The 22,379-nt window shown below is 45.7% G+C and overlaps 1 protein-coding gene across 1 annotated transcript in view; it reads right to left on the bottom strand.

Annotated features, from left to right (window-relative positions):
• The window catches only part of PARN (poly(A)-specific ribonuclease), a 201,257-nt gene that overhangs the window by 84,574 nt on the left and 94,304 nt on the right, over positions 1-22,379 (bottom strand). The window contains 2 exon segments of the mRNA XM_030211049.1: positions 9,211-9,297; positions 14,428-14,483. Coding sequence (XP_030066909.1) covers positions 9,211-9,297; positions 14,428-14,483 — 143 coding nt within the window.

A 22,379-nucleotide genomic window follows, 5' to 3' on the forward strand; every position in this document is an offset into this window, starting at 1 on the left:
GCAGAGAGGTGATACAAATATCTAATACAAGATATGCCATTAATGCAACTCACAAGAAATAAATCAAAACACATTTCCCATTTTTTTCCATGCATCTGGACTAGAGAACGGGAAGGGGGTTCGCAGGGATCCTGTGGGGACGGAAACAGTTCCTGCGGGGTTCCCGTAGGGACAGAAACAATTCCTGCGGGGTTCCTGTGGAAGTGTACGCTGCACTTCTGCCAGTCTCTCATCTATCGAGTACCAAGTTCTTTGAGTGCTGTCTCCTCCTCCTCTTTGCTTTAACAGCAGAGATGTGGAAAGTCTCCATTAAGGAGGTGGTAGACACAAATGGTGACGGAATTCAAAAAGGCGTGGGATGAACACAGAGGATCTCTAATTAGAAAATGGAAGTTATGAAAAACCTAAACTTAAATGGCTGCATGTGTGTGGATGTGTAGAGTGACGCTTAGATGGCAGCTCTGGAGGTGATGAACTAGGTGATGTAGGTGATGGATAGGGCTGGGCAGACTTCTATGGTCTATGTCCCAGAAATGCCAAAGAAAGACCATAATCAAGTATATAATATGTTCATTGTTGATTTAATCATGAATTGATAATGTGTGTGACTATTGGAAGACTGGATGGACCGCTCAGGTGTTTATCTGCTGTCACTTACTATGATACTATTAATCTTCTCTGCTCTCGGGCTGATGCGCAGACCTCGGCTCTGACACAGGCACAAGCATCAGATGTCATCTGACCTACTTTCGCATGCATGTGGCGACCTCTTAGCACACAGTGCCAATGGATCAGAGACAAGTCTTACATGTACACACCAGAGTGTTCCAAGTTCCATCTTCTGTTCCTTCCTTGCCTGCAGTGCTGCAGCTCAAAACCAGAGAGAGACAGAGAGCCGACCAGAATTTTTTCTTTTTATGTACCATTAAATTCTTGCGGGACTGAGTGGGGACAGGTTAAAGTCTTGCAGGGACGGGTTAAATTCTTGTGGGGATGGGTAAGATTTCTGTCCCCGTGCAACCCTCTAATCTGGACTTTGTGTTCAGTGTAACTTTAATAGGCCCAGACTGGCAGGCCATGCAACTCCTAAGCACAGACCTTCAAGTGTCTAGCCTCCCAGCTCATCCCCCTTCAAGAACAGGAACTCACTGGCCTCAACCTAGTACCCCAATATGTGACTGCCGGAGCTTGGTTACCACCAGCCCACCCCACATGATAGAACAAAAGCTCAGTTGCTCCTATCAAGGACCTCTGGCCCCATTCTGTTCCATGTCCCTTTTCCACATAGCAGTCCTCACCTATAGCATACCATTTTCAATGAGGGTCAGATAAAATTGGGGCGTGACAGAATTCAACACGCGAACGCCTCTACGGTACAATGTAAGCCACATTGAGCCTGCAAATAGGTGGGAAAATGTGGGATACAAATGAAACAACAACAACAACATCCTCCCCTGCTACAGTCAGACTTAATACCACGACTCTCCCCTTCCCCCACCTCTGCCTTACACCCTTCCCTATCACTCCATTTCTGCCCAAGTTCTTTTCTCTGTACAGCATCTCCCTCACATTCCTCTGTGCTCCATGTGACCATATTGGTCTCACACCCTGCTGAAGGTCTTCCTCTCTATCACATTTCCTTCATTCCCTCATGCCTACCTCTCCAGCACACCATTTATCTATTTATTTGGATCTCAGCATCCTCTTCTCTCTTTCCCCCTCTACCCATAATCTCCTCCTTCCCCCTGCCCTCCCCTCTGAGGAAGAGGAGTCAAATAGCACTGCCGGAGAGGAAGGGGGGGGGGGGAATCAGGGAAGGAAAGGGAAGGGGACCCCCTCTAGTACGAACACACAACTCTGGTTTCTTACTTCAGCTGGCTGGAAAAAAACAGCTCTTCCTGCACATAACATGGCAGTTACCACTGTTCCCATCAGTGCCTGCTCAACCCTGCTGCCGGCCTTCAAATCGGTTTCAGGTGCTAAACAGCACATGCATCTGGCAGCAAAGCTACAAGATCTTGAATCAATTCAAAGTATCTGATCACTCAAGAAGGGAAAGAGCAAGAATTGCTATAACAGTGTGAATGTGTAACAGCCTAGTGGAAAATACAGCTCTGATGGCAAGGCTGAATTTCTTAAGAATCATTTTGTTACCAAGTTGGATATTTCAGCATTAGAATAACCTGCTTTAGGAGAAACTAAGTTAAAGTTATGTCAACACTCTACAGATTCCACAAGACACCAGTTGTAGCTTGATAAATTATTGGAATTTTTTATTTAAATAAAATTATAGATGTCCCAATTAAGAGCAGGAAAGCAAAGTCCACTTCTCATGGTTGAACCTGCTGTGTGTGGGAAAGCGCGGGGTACAAATGTAATAAATAAAATAATAAATAAAATAAATGGTTATCCACTGATCTGAAGGACGTTTCAGAGCCAAGGAAAATAAATGCTGAAAGAAATTCTTATCATCCAGGGATAAGTTAGTATGAAAGTTAAGGCTACACAATATAAATATCCACCAAGTGAAGAAATGTGGCATTTCTATTTTTATGGCGAATAACAGACAGCTATTCAGGCTGTCCGAGTCTTTTGGGGGGATTTTTTTATAGGACTCCTTAAATTAAAAAAAAAAAAAATCATTCCTAGCAATAAGCATCTAACCAGACTTTCTCAGCTAAAAATTCTATAAACTCCACAATGCAGAGCAAATATCCAAATTGCCAGAGTGCATTGTATTGCTGTTAGTCTGGGCCCTAAAGAGGTTGATCTTACAATAGGGAGGTATCGGAGGCTGTTCAGTTTTCAACTGGTGGATGTGAAGGTGATGTCTGGCTTGGTTGGGTAGATGCATTGCTCTCCTTTACTGCAGATTACATAAGGCACAACTAGTTGGTGGGGGAGGCTATGAAGAGCAGCTGCGGTCAAACTAAAATTGGTTATGACAGCCATGCATACTCAAAAACCAGTGTGTAATTTTATCTACAGGAAGAATAAGCAGTTTCCAAACAGTTCTTTTACCTAGGGAACGGGGGAATTGCTCTCATTATGCATATAAACAAAATGTAATATTGAAGAAGTACGGTGACCAATTTAAATGACAATGCTGGGGAAGGGTAGTGAGATAAGGTAGAATTTACCCTTACCTAATAATTTCTTTTCCTTGAGTCCTGCTAGCTGCTAGACCAGTCACAGGTTATCTCCCTTACCAGCAGACGTGCATGGTTCAGTGTGGAGGACACTATTAAAACAGGACATTTATGACATCCCAATAGAGATGTTTCACAATGGTGAAAGAAAGTCAGGAGTGTTTAAAGGGCGAGAAAAGCAAAGGATGCAAACTGTCCCCATCAACTTCTAAGCAGTCTAAGCAGCTTTTAGATGCAAGGAAAAAAAACACACACTTTGAAGTGTCTGTATACAAATGATAGAAGACTAAAAAATAAGATGGGTGAGTTAGAATATATAGCACTAAATGAAGAGGTAGATATAATAAGCTTTTTAGAGACCTGATGGAAGGAGGACAATCAATGGGACACCATGTTAACAGGGTACAAACTATATGATGATAGGGTGGATCAAACTGGAGGGGGGTTGCGCTGTATGTTAAAGAGGGAATTGAGTCAAACAAAATAAAAACATTCTACATGAAGCAGACAGGAACATGGAAGCCTTGTGGATAGAAATTCCATGTGTGAAGGGAACGAGTATACTGGCAGGGCTGTACTACAGACTGCCAAAACAGAACGAACAGACAAAGTGTTAACAAAAATTAGGAAAGCTGGCAAATTGGGCAACAGTATAATAATGGGTGATTTCAATCAGCCCAATATTGACTAGATAAATGTTACATCAGGAAGCACTAGGGAGATAAAATTCCTAGACATAATAAATGATTACTTCTTGAAGCACCTGGTCCAGGATTCGACAGAGGGAGCTATTTTAGATCTAGTCCTTAATAGAATGCAGGGCATAGTAAGAGAAGTAATGCTGCTGGGTCCGTTGGGAAACAGTGATCAACATGATCAAATCTGAGTCAGTAACTGAAGTGAAGTCACAAAGGAAATCTACTGTAATAGCATATCATTTTCAAAAGGGTGACTACAATAAAATGAGGAAAATGGTTTTAAAAAGCTAGAAGGATCAGCTGCAAAGGTTAGGACTTTAAATCAGGCATGGATGTTTAAAAATACCGTCTTGGAAGCTCAAAAAGCAAACAACAGACAGCATGGTTAAAAGGTGAAGTGAAAGAAGCTACTAGAGCCAAAACAACATTCAATGAATGGAAAAAGGACTCGAATGAAGAAAATAAGAAGCAACATAAGCGCTGGCAAGTTATATGCAAAGCATTGATAAAGAAGGCAAAAAGAAAATATGAAGAGAAACTTGCCGCAGAGAAACTCACAGTAACAATTTTTTCAGGTACATCAGAAGCTGAAAGCCTCAGATTATGAAGGAGCAAAAAGGGCACTCAGGGAGGACAAGGGCATAGCGAAGAGACTAAATGAATTCTTTGCTTCAGTCTTTATGGAAGAAGATGTTGAGATCTACCCATACCAGAAATGTTTTTCAAGGGTGACGATGCGGAGGAAACTGAAAAATCTCAACTTGGAAGACGTACTAAGCCAAATCAACAAATTAGTAAATAACTTGGATCAGAAGGCATGAACCAAAACATGAAATTGCTCATCTGCTGTTAGTGATCTGTAACCTGTCATTAAAATCATCCGTAGTACCTGAAAATTAGAAGGTGGTCAATGTAATGCTGATTGTTAAAAAGGGTTCTAGGAAATTCAAACCAGTAAGCCTGACTTCAGTGCTAGATAAATAGTGGAAACTATTATAAAGAATCAAACATATAAACGGCGAGTGACGAACTCACTAGTAAATGCGCAGTAGAGACTTCCCTCTCTGTCCCGCCCCCGCGTCAATACATGATGACAGGGGCGGGACAGAGAGGGAAACTGCGCTCACCCCCCCCCCCCCCGAGGTCGCCGCCGCCACCCTTCCACCCGGCCCGGGCCCTCTGATCGCAATTAATTCAACTTACATCGCCGCAGCACGCAGATCAGCTGAGCTCCGGTCGGCCTTCCTTCGCTGCCTGTATCCCGCCCTCGCCAGCGGTACGTCACACGAGGGCGGGACACAGGCAGAGAAGGAAGGCAGGGCCGACAGGAGCTCAGCTGATCTGTGTGCTGCGGCGATGTAAGTTGACTTAATAGCGAACAGAGGGCCCAGGCTGGGTGGAGGGGTGGCGGCGACTCCGGGGGGGGGGGGGGGGGGGTACCGGTAGTGGCGACCTCGGTGGGGGAGGGGGCCTTGGAAAACCCCCATTCCAATAGTAGCCTGTTTTAACGGGCTCAACAGCTAGTAAAATTATAGAACACAGACAAACATGGTTTAATGGGACAGAACCAGAATGGATTCAGCCAAGGGAAGTCTTGCCTCACCAGTTTGCTTTCTGTGAAGACATGAATAAAACATGTCGATAAAGGTGAGCCGGTTGATATAGTGTACCTAGATTCTGAAAGCTATTGATAAAATTCCTCATGAGAGACTCCTGAGAAAATTAAAGACATAGGATGGGAGACAATATTCTGTTGTGGATTGCTTATTGAACAGAAAACAGAGGATAGGGTTAAATGGCCTTTTTTCTCAACAGAGGTTGTATAGTGAGTGCCGCAGGGATCTGTACTGGGACAGGTGCTATTTAACATATTTATAAATGATCTGGCAATCGGAACAAGTGAAGTAATTGAATAGTTTTGTGTCATTTGCAAATTTAAAGTTGTTAAAAGAGATGCAGACCGTGAAAAATTGCAGGAAGACCTTAGGAAATTGGAAGACTGGGCATCCAAAATGGCAGATGAAATTTAATGTGGACAAATGCAAAGTGATGCACATTGGAAAGAATAATCCAAATCATAGTTACCCGATGCAAGGTCCACCTTAGAAGTCAGCAACCAAGATACAGATCTAGGTGTCATTGTATACAACACCTTGAAATCTTCTGCTTGGTGTGTGATGGCAACCAAAAAAAGCAAACAGAATACTAGAAATTACTATGAAAGGGATGGTAAATAAGACCACAAATACTATAATGCTTCTGTCTCGCTCCATGATGCAGCCTCATCTTGAGTATTGTGTTCAATTCTGGTCGCCCTATCTCAAAAAAGATCTAGCAGAATTAGAAAAGGTTCAAATAACAATGATCAAAATGATAAAGGGGCTGGAACTCCTCATATGAGGAAAGGCTAAAGAGGTTAGGGCTCTTCAGGCTGGACAAGAGATAGCTGAGGGGAGATAATCAGGTCTACGCCACTCAGGATTTTGTAGAACAAGATAAGTGTGAATCAATTTTTTTTTTACTCTTTCAAGAAGTGCAAAGATTAGGGGACACTGAATGAAGTTACGTGGTAATACTTTTAAAACAAATAGGAGGAAATATTTTTTACCTCAAAGAATAGCTACGTTCTTGAACTCACTGCCAGAGTAACAGTGATTAGCCTATCTGGGTTTAAAAAAATGTTTGAAGTTACTGGAGGAAAAGTGTATAATCTGCTATTGAGATAGACATGGGGAAGCCACTACTTGCCCTGGCATTGGTAGCATAGAATGTTGCTACTATTTGAGTTTCTGCCTGGTACTTGTGATTGGCCATTGTTGGAAACACGATACTGGGCTAGATGGACCACTGGGTCTGACCCAGTATGGCTATTCTTATGTTCGAATGGAGGTAGAGACTTCAAGATTGGCATCAATCTAACAGGTAGTGCAATCAGGAACATTCCACTATGCTAGTGCCAAAGCTAACTAAAAGAATCTATTATATAGGTGGAACACATTATCAACCAGGGAATCCTATGCAGACCCCAAAACATTAAAGAAAGCTATGTATAACGAAGTAAGAGGAGCCCAAAGCTAAGGACTACCAGGATTCCCCGCTGTCTTCCAGGGTGGCTCCTGGATTGGTCCAGTAGGTGTGTGTGAGCATTTAACCTCTACTTTATTGTTCATTGTGTGTACACATTTAAGATGCGAGTACATGCACCGATGCAGGTGTATGCCAAAATGTGACTGCTACGTGTTCGTCTCCAACTCTGTTATTACTTTTTGTCTGTTATATCCTGGCTTCTAATCTTTTAGTAACCATCTATTTGGCCAGGAGACAACAATGAATCCTTCAGCAAAGTATACTTCAGACAGTCAAAAGGAAGCTTAGAAAGTGACCATAGAACCAAAATGAGATCAAAGGAGCCATAACCCCTCATAATGGGGGCAGAATTTGCTTGACTGCTCACAAAAATGACTCACATTCAGCTCTGCAGCTGGAGAGAATTCAATCCTACCTCTAAACTAATTGCACCACCACTTGAACTTTCAGGGAATTAAGGGCAGGACCCTGTTCAAGACCACACTGCAAAATGGCCAGGATCAAGGGCAAGAGCACATGCCAGAGGTAGCTCCTCGCTACACAGCCTTCAACGGTCCACCAGATGCAGACATATGCCAGAGATGTGGAAGACTGACGAGCCTGCATCAAGGTCACAATGACAGAGGGCTGGTACCTCCTCTTCTGCTGTCATCTGTTAAGGGCAGGCCATAAGCCAAAAAACGATCTGGATCCTCCATGAGCACCAGTTCAGCAGCAGGAGTCTGAGCCCTTTAGGCAGCAGAAATAGGGACGATCAAACAATCAAATGAGGTCTGTGTACCACAGCTGGCAGGCCCATTCAAGCACTACCAGGATCACAAGTAATAGATATTTCACCACATTCTGAAGGAGTGGGTCATCAAAACAGGTTCAGTGCGCCTTTATGCTGATGTATTGATGGTTGTTGCTAAAGAGCTTTGGGGCCAAGCCTCTCCTCAAAAGGACTCTGGACATCTGTTGGAAGAGACTACCTACTGGCTGGCTCAAGTCCAATGAACTGAAACGAAACTCAGCAAAATCAGGTCTCAGATATAAATCCACCAGGCTGATCCAGCCAACCATAGCCAGAACCTCAGCTGGCATTAATGGAACAATCTTCTTGGTGTCATACTTGCTATCCAACTTTTTTGGGGCCTTCTCTTTTCTCTGATAAAGTTCTTTACTAACTTTGGAAAGTTAAAGCCCAATAAATCCTTAATCTTTGCACTAGTGATCGCCTATTATGTTTCTGGAAAGTATGTCCCAAAATAATCTAAACTCCAGCTTTAACACACTTCAATGAAACACCTTTATAATGCCAAACATTAGTCTCCATCTGACTGGCCAAGAACAGAATCCCTTCTCAGCCAGAACCAAATTCCTCTCATTGTTTTCTATTCAGGCATTCCTCCTTACCTGGAGCATGATTCAATCCCCTAAGCCGATCATGATCTTTGAAGTCCTAAGCCAATCTGCCCGTTATTTCTTGTCCTTTAAAAGGTCAGATATGAGACTACTCATCACATAGTCATTTTCCAAGCCCCTTCACTTTGGAACTTCTCTATGATATGAGAGCATACAGCTCTCAACAAAACCTAACTATTTCCTTCCCTGAGTAGTCCCTGATCTGGAACTGCTAGATCTATCCTTCCCCCCCCCCCCCCCCCCCCCCCCAACTAGTTTTTTCACCTTTTGTTTCCTGGAGAACTGTTTGCTCTGCTTTATACACACCTCTTGTGTGTGTCTAATCAATTTAGCCAGCTGATGTTTTCCCATATCCAAGAAGATTTTTAACTTGTATGTTCCGTTATACCTCTAAACCAATGCCATCTCAACCCCATCCTGGAGGCACTCCAAGCCAGTCAGGATTCTAGGATTATCACAATGAATATGGATGTGCGAGATGTGCATACAACAGGTGCTGAATATATGCAGATTTCTCTCATCCTTATTCACTATAGTAATCCTGCATAACTGGCTTGGAATGCCTCCAGGACAGGGTTGAAAAGCACTGCTCTAAACCACCGTTGATAAAATAACTGTATACCAAATGCATAACAGGAAAATCATCAAGTTGCTGCATAACCAAGCATAATCAGGTTCTGGATGTCATTGTGAGCATCTGTGAAAACCACCACAACTGTACCCAACACCTTTAATAAGAGTAACAAGTAGGCCCTGTGTGTTATGCTTCCAATATTCACATCTCCGTTTTTAGGAAAGCTTTATTTTTATGATGAATATCCACAAGATATATTATTTCTGATATCACCAATGGTACTTCAAAACTTTCTTACCAAATGCACTGAAAAGCTGATACAGATCACTTGTCTTCCATTCTCTTGGAAAGGTAACATGAAGGACATGATCTCGTTTTGGTTGTACTGCAAAACAAAATGCATTCTAATTCATAATATACCTTTATTTATTTCACATTAAACAGTTCAAAATAAGTGATATTAATTCATAGCAATAGTCATCTGTCCTCCAAGATCTCTTTAAAAACTCTCTAAGGACAAAGACTCATTTTAAGCACAATACTCCACATTACGTACTTCACAATGACTAAGAATTTACACACAACTTAAAAAAAAAACCACCCACACAAGTCTTGCCATTAAAGAGAGGAATAAGGCAGTTTCCACATTTTGAGTTTCATGATCTTCTGATAAGTCAATACTAAACCTATTATAGCAGCTACAGACCAAATTAATCATGGATTTTAGGGGTAAAATGCTAGCTTGATAGTACAATTAAATTAAGCAAGACTAAGCTGGTTGAAGGAGCATGTTTTAAAGAAGCTGCAAAACACTGGTTTTCGGGGGGGGGGACCCCACACCACTCAACCTTTTAAGAATTCATGGTTGGGGGTGGGGGAATTCATCAACATCAGTCTCACCTCTTTAATCTGCTCTGGATACTGAATGCCACTTAAAACTCTCAGGTAAGGGTGAAGAATCCACAAGACATATTACCAGTGTCAGTTACTGTACACAAAATAGTATTTTTGGTGGATTAGCTTGTTTAGAGCAATCCTTGGTTTTCAAGCCAATCTGGTTTTCAAGATATCCACAATGAACATGCATTAAAGATTTGAATACAACTACTGTGCAGGAAATCTTTCATACATATTTACTGTTGATAACCTGACAAGCTAGGTATCAAGAACTGGGTACAGAACCACTTTGTTAATGTACAGTGAGCAAACTGAGCAAAGCAACCATGTTAATTCTCACTATATAAAATGACTATTCTAACGGAATATTTACAGGATAGCTGGTTTCCAAAGTTGAATCTATAGATACATTGTCCTTCTGTATGCACATTTGTATTTTCCAGTAACTGGGAAGCACTGCATATTTCTAAATGTTCCTAAGCTACAGGTCATTCTGCTGATCTTGATGGCAGTGGCTCAATGCAGTCCAAGCTAGAACCAAGTCTAGCACAACATACTAACAGCAAAGCCAAACCATTTTTAAACAAATATATTTAAAAGGTTACAAAAGACACAGTGGGTTCTTATAGACTCTGAAGTTACTGGGAATAAGGATAAAACAGTAATAAATTCTTCAGTACTGATGGTAGAAATGTCACTGGAGGAAGATTAAGCAGAATTAAGTTTGTATAACCTAGGCATGCAGATTATATAATGCTATCATTTATGCGCCTAACTGCCTACATGGCTAAGATATTCTTTCCAACCCTCTACACATGTTTATCCATTGTGTGTTTTGCCTGTTAAGGGTTAGCTGGGGGTGGGGGTAGTGGTGCAGCAGTTTGCAGGGGGAGGGGGCACTGAATGTGGGGCAGTTAAGGTAGTGGAGCCATTTGTAAGAGAGCAGTTTTTGAATGGCGCTGTCTGAGGACCGTGAAGAAGTGAGCAGGTTGGTGATGCAGTTGAGGGAAGGAAATGTTTGTGGATGGGGCATTTTGCAGTATACTTTCAATACTGGTGTTTAATAGTGTTTGTGTTAGACTATACCTAAATGACAAACTTTTGTTTATATGTAGAATCATGCTTCTTTGTAAACCTTTCTTGAGCTAACTGGTAGAGACAGTATATAAATACCAGTTTGTTTGCAATTGTGGTAAAATTTCAAGAGTAGGTTCTGGGGAGTGGGGGCAGTTATTATTATTATTATTATTAATTACATTTGTACCCTGCGCTTTCCCACACATAGCAGGTTCAATGCGGCTTACATAGTAAATAGAATTACAAAGTCTTGAAGGAGAATGTTACAAGTTGTAGTAAACATAGTAGTAGTGGGGTTTTCAGGATATGTAAATTGAGCATGGAGAGGTAAACAAAGATAGGATGAGCAAAAGGAAGAGAGATTGGGAGGGGTAAGCAGTAGGAAGGATGGAGAAGAAGAGATTGAGGAATGACCATAAGGAGATTGTGAGACATGGTCAAAGGTATAATACACGATGGGGCAGGAATCATGTGGGTGGGGATAGCAGCAGTTTTTAAAGTGGTTTTGACAGTTGTGCAGATAAGTTTTACGGGTGGGGCAGGGGCAGTTTTTGCAGGGGATATTTTTGAGGAAGGGATAGTTTAGGGGATTGGGAGAGATGAAATTAGGGTGTAGGGAATTTCTCCATTCAAATTGCTAACTAATATATGTTTCACTATATGTCAATTCCTATGCTACAGAAGCTGAACTCCTCTCCCTCAGAAACTTGGCATTTTTTTTGTTTGGACAGGGAGGGGGTGCTTATTTCTCTGGAACCTCTTCTCCAGTTTTGCCTGTTCTAGTGCCTGTGTCGTCTAACTGGTTTTTCTGATATGCCCCCAGAAATAGTTATTCTCCACCCCTTTTTGTACAATTCTTTCCAACTTCCAATGGATCGGAACAAATAAAAACGCTTCAGTCAAGACGAGACAGTATCCGATACTAGTTCACAGCAAAGCAACCAAATCTGAATAAATGTGCATTAAAAAAACCCACAAGACTGCCTTGCAAATATAACTTCACGGTTCTTTACACACCTAATCAGAATGTCATATCAATTACTTGTATTTGAGACTCCCATACTAAAGATGGAATGAGACCTTAGGAACAGGTGCATAACAAAAATTAAGCAGCTACTCTTCCCACAGATAATTTGCACAACTGCTGAGTCACTTTACAGGCCACACAAAATAGACATACAAACAATTTCACATGAGAATTTAAGTGTAACTTATGTAGCTCTAAAGGTTTCACATTTGCTGGAAAACCAAAGTAGGCTAGGCTAGAAACATTCAAATATTTCAGGTTTCAATAAAGTACAAGGAGACATTTTTCCTATATAAATACGGTTTTTCGAGTGCAAGAGATTATCTTCTTTATTCTGTCCTTTCAATATTTGCACTCTTTTTCGCTCTATTTTTGATTGTAAACTACCTAGAGTGTCCCTTCAGTAGGTGGTATCAAACATATAAACGGCAAGTGACCAACTCACCTGCAAATGCGCACTAGATGCGCAGTAGAGACTTCCCTCTCTGTCCCGCCCTCGCGTCAAGACGTGATGACGTCAGAGGGCGAAACAGAGAGGGAAACGGAGTCGGAGTCACTGTCGTCTGTCGGACGCTGCCGCCTGGAAACGAACATCGCGCGCACCAACCTCCACCCTCCCCCCCATCCCCACCGCCGCTCCCACCCTCCTCCGCATTGGGTCCCCTGCACTGACAGGGCCTCTCACCTCTGTGTGTAAGCACTGCAGGAAGCAGCAGAGCGATCTGCTGCTGCCTGCAGCGTTTTCACACGGAGGTAAGAGGCGCTGTCAGGTCAGTGCAGGGGGCCCAGCATGGAGGGGGGAGGGAGCAGCGGCAAGGAGGGTAGCTGGAAATCTCGCCCGTTTTTACGGGCTTAACGGCTAGTATTAAATAAGCTGTAAACAAACAATCTGAAGTAGGATGGTTCAGAAAGACTACTGAGGAGAGGGAAATACCTACTGTATTTGAATGCAAGTCATCTTGGGCTACTAATAAAGTGTAAGCTAAACAAACAAACAAACTACTTTAGTGAAGGGCACGGTGAAACCCTGGTATAGCTTAACCAGCAAAGGTTTTAAGCATGCTTAGGGCCTGGATCTTTGATTACATGAAAAAGCACAAATGATTCGCAGAGCAGCAGTACAGCTTCAACAAGATCCCAAGAGGTGATAAAATCAGTCAACATGAAATGATTATGGTCTTTGCACATTTCTGAGTATAACCACCTTTACTTTCTGTTTTTCTTTTGTTTGTTTTTATATTGTGTAGACAGCCCAGAAAGACAATTCTCTAGGGTGGTGTATCAAGTTTTAATAAACTTGAATAGCAGCAAATTTTCTAACCTTGACGGCAGACTAGCGCAGCTACATCTCCCAGTTAAGTTGAAGCAGCCATATCTTGCATTCTGTCAAGGTTGTATAGCCAACAGATGAAAGACGCTCAACTAAAATAATGTAAGAACATTTTCTAACCCAGTCCTCAAAGCATACCAACCTGGTTTTCTGGATAACTGCAAAACCCCACATGGGCATTTTTGCACACTTTGTATCCACTGGCAAAGACAACAGAGCAATGTGGGTGGCCAAAAGCTCAATTACTGGCATTATGTGAAATCTTAAGACAAGTGCCTTGACCTAGGGACTCCTTTTGCCTATAATACATCATCAGGCTACTCTGCTGTCACTGATATCACATTTACTATGCAAAGCATGTCACACTGCTGTAAGTGTCCGCATATGGCCACAGGATCTCCTTCACTTCCACTTGCATAAAGACTGAAGAAATCTTTAGCTTTTGAACAGATTAACCCATAAAGCCAAAATACTGAAGGACTAACTTCCCACTTCACATCCTACTGAATCTCCACATTCAAGAAAACAGAAAACTTATCTTTGTATCAAAATGGTGTTTGCCCCATTCCTTCATTACTAAACTACTACCCAAAGAAGCCTGCTTTGCAATAACTACAAAAGCAAAAACCCAATACTAACTCATTTTATAGACTACAGCAGTGGCTCCCAAACCTGGTCGAGGAGGCACCCCAGCCACTCAGGTTTTCAGGATATCCACAATGAATACTCATGAGAGATTTGCATGCACTGCCTCCACTGCATGCAAATCTCTCATCAAACCTGACTGGCTGGGGTGCCTCCAGGAACCAGGTTTGGGAACCACTGGGGTAGAGAAAGGCAATGCTCATTTGTACTTGCACTTAATATCCCACTTTTACACCTCCAAGTGCTTACAGCAATCTACAATTCATATATTTTCTCCTATATCAGTGGTGCTTAGCCTAGTCCTCGGGACACACCTAAGCCAGTCAGGTTTTCAGGATATCCACAATGAAAATGCATGAGATAGAGTTGAATGTAATGGAGGGAGAGCATACACATCTTGAAAACCTGACTGGCTAGGAGTGTCCTGAGGACTGGGTTGAGAACCACCATTTCAAATAAAGTGGATAGCACTCTGAAAACTATCAAAGGCAGCTCTGTACCTAAGTGTTCATTTTATTTCAAAGTGAAAAATTACTTACAGTCTGGCCCTTGTAGATTGAGATATGGTATGTCCATAACCCTCATAAGAAATAACCTAGACAAGGGGGAAAAGTGACAGATGTTAGACCATGTGCTTTTATTGCACAGGAAAATAACAAACCCCAGCTATATTTCTTAGGAATATTTCAACACAGTAAACAGCAATTAGGCAGCAATGCTACTAACAAAGCACATGAAGAGTTTTGGCTAGCCAAAGACTACTACAATCAAAACATTAAAACTGTGGTCCCATGTTCAAGAAAAGAAAGCCCAAAATATTTCAAATGTTACCACAATGCTGTCTCAACTTTTCACTCTATGAATTGAAATTGCAAGCCAAAGCAGAAAACTATTTTCAGAGTAACACTTTATAGCAGAAAACGTCAGACTAGTCCATACGGCCAAACTGCCATGATAATTTGAACACTGCCTGCGCAAAGAGTTGCACAGAGGCACATTTTGGCAAATCACCCTGACACTAGTGCAAGAGTTTTGGGCACAATGCACACCCTCAATTATCATTTAGTCCCATAAGCACCTCCCCCGCCCTGAAAATTTGTTTTAACGCTTCACCTATCACCACTCCACCAAGAATAATCTTGTAAAACCATAAGAACATAAACCTTGCCATATTGGGACAGATCTAAGGTCCATCAAGCCCCAATCCTGTTTCCAACAGCGGGCAATCCAGGTCACAAGCACCCATAAAATATAAGAACAGCCATACTGGGTAGACCAATGGTCCATCTAGCCCCATATCCTGCTTTCCAACAGTGGCCAATGCAGATCACAAGTACCTGGCAGAAACCCAATTAGTAGCAACATTCCATGCTACCAATCCCAGGGCAAGCAGTGGCTTCCCCCCATGTCCATCACAATAATAGACTATAGACTTTTCCTCCAGGAATTTGTCCAAACCTTTTTTAAACCCAAATACGCTAACTGTGGTTACCACATCTTCTGGCAGCAAGTTCCCGAGCTTAACTATTCTTTGAGTGAAAAAATATTTCTTCCTATTTGTTTAAAAAGTACTTCCACGTAATTTCACCGAGTGTCCCCTGGTCTTTGTACTTTTTGAAAGAGTGAAAAATTGATTCATTTCTACCTGTACTGCTCCACTCAGGATTTTATAGACCTCAATCATATCCCCCCTCAGCCGTCTCTTTTCCAAGCTGAAGAGACCTAACCTCTTTAGCCTGTCCTTATATGAGAGAAGTTCCATCCCCTTTATCATTTTGGTCGCTCTTCTCTGAACCTTTTCTAATTCTGCTATATCTTTTTAGAGATACGGAGACCAGAACTGAATAAAGTACTCAAGGTGAGGCCACACCATGGAGCAATGCAGAAGCATTATAATATTCTTGGTCTTATTTTGCATGCCTTTCCTAATACTTCCTAGCATCCTGTTTGCTTTTTTGGCCACTGCCACACACCAAGCAGAAGATTTCAGCGTATTATCTACAATGGCACCTAGATCTTTTTCTTGGTTACTGACTCCTAAGGTGGACCCTAGCATCAGGTATGTACGATTTGCATTATTCTTCTCAATGTGCATCACTTTGCATTTGTCCCATTAAATTTCATCTGCCATTTGGACACCCAGTCTTCCAATTTCCTAAGGTCTCTCTGCAATTTTTCACAATCCACATCTGCTTTGACAACTTTGAATGGTTGTGTGTCATCTGCAAATTTAATCACCTCGCTCATGGTTCCATTTTCCAGATCATTTATAAATCTTAAATAGCACCAGTCCCAGTACAGATTCCTGTGGCACTCCACTATTCACCCTCCTCCATTGAAAAAAAATGACTATTTAACCCTACCCTCTGTTTTCTGTCCAATATACTAAGAATAAAAAGCGAATGCTACATACTTGTAGAAGGTATTCTCCGAGGACAGCAGGCTGATTGTTCTCACTGATGGGTGACGTCCACGGCAGCCCCTCCAATCGGAACACTTTCTAGCAAAGTCCTTTGCTAGTCCATGCGCGGCCGTCTTCCCAACCGAACCGGCTCGTGCCGGCCAGTCTCATATGTAGCAAGACAAAGAGAAGGGAAGACACAACTCCAAAGGGGAGGCGGGCGGGTTTGTGAGAACAATCAGCCTGCTGTCCTCGGAGAATACCTTCTACAGGTATGTAGCATTCGCTTTCTCCGAGGACAAGCAGGCTGCTTGTTCTCACTGATGGGGTATCCCTAGCCCCCAGGCTCACTCAAAACAACAACCATGGTCAATTGGGCCTCGCAACGGCGAGGACATAACTGAGATTGACCTAACAATTTATCCAACTAACTGAGAGTGCAGCCTGGAACAGAATAAACATGGGCCTATGGGGGTGGAGTTGGATTCTAAACCCCGAACAGATTCTGAAGCACTGACTGCCCGAACCGACTGTCGCGTCGGGTATCCTGCTGCAGGCAGTAATGAGATGTGAATGTGTGGACAGGTGACCACGTCGCAGCTTTGCAAATCTCTTCAATAGTGGCTGACTTCAAGTGGGCTACCGACGCTGCCATGGCTCTAACATTATGAGCCGTGACATGACCCTCAAGAGCCAGCCCAGCCTGGGCGTAAGTGAAGGAAATGCAATCTGCTAGCCAATTGGAGATGGTGCGTTTCCCCACAGCCTCTCCCCTCCTGTTGGGATCAAAAGAAACAAACAATTGGGCGGACTGTCTGTTGGGCTGTGTCCGCTCCAGATAGAAGGCCAATGCTCTTTTGCAGTCCAATGTGTGCAGCTGACATTCAGCAGGGCAGGAATGAGGACGGGGAAAGAATGTTGGCAAGACAATTGACTGGTTCAGATGGAACTCCGACACAACCTTTGGCAAGAACTTAGGGTGAGTGCGGAGGACTACTCTGTTATGATGAAATTTGGTGTAAGGGGCCTGGGCTACCAGGGCCTGAAGCTCACTGACTCTACGAGCTGAAGTAACTGCCACCAAGAAAATGACCTTCCAGGTCAAGTACTTCAGATGGCAGGAGTCCAGTGGCTCAAAAGGAGGTTTCATCAGCTGGGTGAGAACGACATTGAGATCCCATGACACTGTAGGAGGTTTGACAACACCAAACCTCTCATGAAGCGAACAACTAAAGGCTGTCCTGAGATCGGCTTACCTTCCACACGGTAATGGTATGCACTGATTGCACTAAGGTGAACCCTTACAGAGTTGGTCTTGAGACCAGACTCAGACAAGTGCAGAAGGTATTCAAGCAGGGTCTGTGTAGGACAGGAGCGAGGATCTAAGGCCTTGCTGTCACACCAGACGGCAAACCTCCTCCATAAAAAGAAGTAACTCCTCTTAGTGGAATCTTTTCTGGAAGCAAGACACGGGAGACACCCTCTGACAGACCCAAAGAGGCAAAGTCTACGCTCTCAACATCCAGGGACCGGAGGCTGGGACGCAGAAGCGCCCCTTCGTTCTGTGTGATGAGGGTCGGAAAACACTCCAATCTCCACGGTTCTTCGGAGGATAACTCCAGAAGAAGAGGGAACCAGATCTGACGCGGCCAAAAGGGAGCAATCAGAATCATGGTGCCTCGGTCTTGCTTGAGTTTCAACGAAGTCTTCCTGACCAGAGGTATGGGAGGATAAGCATACAGTAGACCTTCCCCCCAGTCCAGGAGGAAGGCATCCGATGCCAGTCTGCCGTGGGCCTGAAGCCTGGAACAGAACTGAGGGACCTTGTGGTTGGCTCGAGATGCGAAGAGATCTACCAAGGGGGTGCCCCACGCTTGGAAGATCTGTCGCACCACTCGGGAGTTCAGCGACCACTCGTGAGGTTGCATGATCCTGCTCAACCTGTCGGCCAGACTGTTGTTTACGCCTGCCAGGTATGTGGCTTGGAGCACCATGCCGTGACGGCGAGCCCAGAGCCACATGCTGACGGCTTCCTGACACAGGGGGCGAGATCCGGTGCCCCCCTGCTTGTTGACGTAGTACATGGCAACCTGGTTGTCTGTCTGAATTTGGATAATTTGGTGGGACAGCCGATCTCTGAAAGCCTTCAGAGCGTTCCAGATCGCTCGTAACTCCAGAAGATTGATCTGCAGATCGCGTTCCTGGAGGGACCAGCTTCCTTGGGTGTGAAGCCCATCGACATGAGCTCCCCATCCCAGGAGAGACGCATCCGTGGTCAGCACTTTTTGTGGCTGAGGAATTTGGAAAGGACGTCCCAGAGTCAAATTGGACCAAATTGTTCACCAATACAGGGATTCGAGAAAACTCGTGGACAGGTGGATCACGTCTTGTAGATCCCCAGCAGCCTGAAACCACTGGGAAGCTAGGGTCCATTGAGCAGATCTCATGTGAAGGCGGGCCATGGGAGTCACATGAACTGTGGAGGCCATGTGGCCCAGCAATCTCAACATCTGCCGAGCTGTGATCTGCTGGGACGCTCGCACCCGCGAGACGAGGGACAACAAGTTGTTGGCTCTCGCCTCTGGGAGATAGGCGCGAGCCGCCCGAGAATCCAGCAGAGCTCCTATGAATTCGAGTTTCTGCACTGGGAGAAGATGGGACTTTGGGTAATTTATCACAAACCCCAGTAGCTCCAGGAGGCGAATAGTCATCTGCATGGACTGCAGGGCTCCTGCCTCGGATGTGTTCTTCACCAGCCAATCGTCGAGATATGGGAACACGTGCACCCCCAGCCTGCGAAGTGCCGCTGCTACTACAGCCAAGCACTTGGTGAACACTCTGGGCGCAGAGGCGAGCCCAAAGGGTAGCACACAGTACTGGAAGTGACGTGTGCCCAGCTGAAATCGCAGATACTGTCTGTGAGCTGGCAGTATCGGGATGTGCGTGTAGGCGTCCTTCAAGTCCAGAGAGCATAGCCAATCGTTTTCCTGAATCATGGGAAGAAGGGTGCCCAGGGAAAGCATCCTGAACTTTTCTTTGACCAGATATTTGTTCAGGGCCCTTAGGTCTAGGATGGGACGCATCCCCCCTGTTTTCTTTTCCACAAGGAAGTACCTGGAATAGAATCCCAGCCCTTCTTGCCCGGATAGCACGGGCTCGACTGCATTGGCGCTGAGAAGGGCGGAGAGTTCCTCTGCAAGTACCTGCTTGTGCTGGAAGCTGTAAAACTGAGCTCCCGGTGTACAATTTGGAGGTTTTGAGGCCAAATTGAGGGTGTATCCTTGCCGGACTATTTGGAGAACCCACTGATCGGAGGTTATGAGAGGACACCTTTGGTGAAAAGCTTTCAACCTCCCTCCGACTAGCAGGTCGCCCGGCACTGACACTTGGATGTCGGCTATGCTCTGCTGGAGCCAGTCAAAAGCTCGTCCCTTGCTTTTGCTGGGGAGCCGAGGGGCCTTGCTGAGGCGCACGCTGCTGGCGAGAGCAAGCGCGCTGGGGCTTAGCCTGAGCCGCAGGCTGTCGGGAAGGAGGATTGTACCTACGCTTGCCAGAAGAGTAGGGAACAGTCTTCCTTCCCCCAAAAAATCTTCTACCTGTAGAGGTAGAGGCTGAAGGCTGCCGGCGGGAGAACTTGTCGAATGCGGTGTCCCGCTGGTGGAGCTGCTCTACCACCTGCTCGACTTTTTCTCCAAAAATATTATCCGCACGGCAAGGCGAGTCCGCAATCCGCTGCTGGATTCTATTCTCCAGGTGAGAGGCACGCAGCCATGAGAGTCTGCGCATCACCACACCTTGAGCAGCGGCCCTGGACGCAACATCAAAGGTGTCATACACCCCTCTGGCCAGGAATTTTCTGCATGCCTTCAGCTGCCTGACCACCTCCTGAAATGGCTTGGCTTGCTCAGGGGGGAGCTTGTCCACCAAGCCCGCCAACTGCCGCACATTGTTCCGCATGTGTATGCTCGTGTACAGCTGGTAGGACTGAATCTTGGCCACGAGCATAGAAGAATGGTAGGCCTTCCTCCCAAAGGAGTCCAAGGTTCTAGAGTCCTTGCCCGGGGGCGCCGAAGCATGTTCTCTAGAACTCTTGGCCTTCTTTAGGGCCAAATCCACAACTCCAGAGTCATGAGGCAACTGAGTGCGCATCAGCTCTGGGTCCCCATGGATCCGGTACTGGGACTCGATCTTCTTGGGAATGTGGGGATTACTTAGAGGCTTGGTCCAGTTCGCCAGCAATGTCTTTTTGAGGACATGATGCATGGGTACTGTGGATGCTTCCTTAGGTGGAGAAGGATAGTCCAGGAGCTCAAACATTTCAGCCCTGGGCTCGTCCTCCACAACCACCGGGAAGGGGATGGCCGTAGACATCTCCCGGACAAAGGAAGCGAAAGACAGGCTCTCAGGAGGAGAAAGCTGTCTTTCAGGAGAGGGAGTGGGATCGGAAGGAAGACCCTCAGACTCCTCGTCAGAGAAATATCTGATGTCTTCTTCCTCTTCCCATGAGGCCTCACCATCGGTGTCAGACACAAGTTCACGGACCTGTGTCTGCAACCGTGCCCGGCTCGACTCCGTGGAACCACGGCCACGGTGGGAGCGTCGAGAGGTAGACTCCCTCGCCCGCACCGGCGAAGCTCCCTCCGCCGACGTAGTCGGGGATCCTTCCTGGGAGGCTACCGCAGTCGGTACCGCAAGCGGCACCGATGTCAGAGACCTCACCCCGGACAATGGGCCAGCCGGCGCTTCGCTCGACTGTACCGGTGGCGCAAGCACCCCCGGTACCGGAGGGGAAGGGCGCAACAGCTCCCCCAGGATCTCTGGGAGAACGGCCCGGAGGCTCTCGTGCAGAGCGGCTGTGGAAAAAGACATGGAAGCCGATGCAGGAGTCGATGTCAGAACCTGTTCCGGGCGTGGAGGCTGTTCCGGGCTGTCCAAAGGGGAGCGCATCAACACCTCTTGAACAGAGGGCGAGCGGTCCTCTCGGTGCCGATGCTTACTGGGTGCCGACTCCCTCGGCGACCCAGAGCTCTCGGTGCCGACACGGGAAGGGGACCGGTGACGATGCTTCTTCGATTTTTTGGAACGAAGCACGTCACCGGAGCTTCCCGGCACCGACGAGGAGGACGTAGAATCCAGCCGTCTCTTCCTCGGGGCCGAGGCCGAAGAGGGTCGCTCTCGGGGGGGGGCTGTACTGCAGGAGCCCTCAGGGTAGGGGGAGACCCACCTGAAGGCTCACCGCCACCAGCAGGGGAATGGACAGCCCTCACCTGCACTCTAGACGAAGCACCACCGTCCGACGACATCAGCAGACGAGGAGGTCTCGATACAACCGACACAGCCCTCCGATGTCGCCCCGATGCCTCGATGCACTCGATGCAATCGGGGGCGACGATGAAGGTCCGCTCGCCGACGACGTCGAGGCAGTCGATACTCCCAGTGCCGATGCCGACGAAGAGCCCGAGAACAAAATGTTCCACTGGGCTAACCTCACTACCTGAGTCCGCTTTTGTAAGAGGGAACACAGACTACAGGCCTGAGGGCGGTGCCCAGCCCCCAGACACTGAAGACACGACGCGTGCCTGTCAGTGAGCGAGATTACCCGGGCGCACTGGGTGCACTTCTTGAAGCCACTGGAAGACTTCGATGTCATGGGCGGAAAAATCGCGCCGGCGAGATCAAAACTCGAAATGGCGAAAATGGCACCACAAAAATAGGGGGGAAGAAAAACTTCGACCGAGGCCTAAATAGGGCCTACCCCAACGACGAAAGAAAACTTAGCGGGGCAAAAAACTCGAAGTACGGGAAGGGAGAAAACCAAAAGGCCTCCTCCCGACACCTTTTTTTTTTTTTAAAGAACAAAGTCGATGAACGATGCGCGAGGTCAACTTTTTGGGGTGCGAACGGCGAAACACGACCGTACCGAGCGCGGACAAAAGAAGACTGGCCGGCACGAGCCGGTTCGGGCAGGAAGACGGCCGCGCATGCACGGTGCGCATCGGCGCGCGAGGACTAGCAAAGGACTTTGCTAGAAAGTGTTCCGATTGGAGGGGCTGCCGTGGGCGTCACCCATCAGTGAGAACAAGCAGCCTG

This window comes from Microcaecilia unicolor, chromosome 8 (assembly GCF_901765095.1).
Source record: "Microcaecilia unicolor chromosome 8, aMicUni1.1, whole genome shotgun sequence".
NCBI lineage: Eukaryota > Metazoa > Chordata > Amphibia > Gymnophiona > Siphonopidae > Microcaecilia > Microcaecilia unicolor.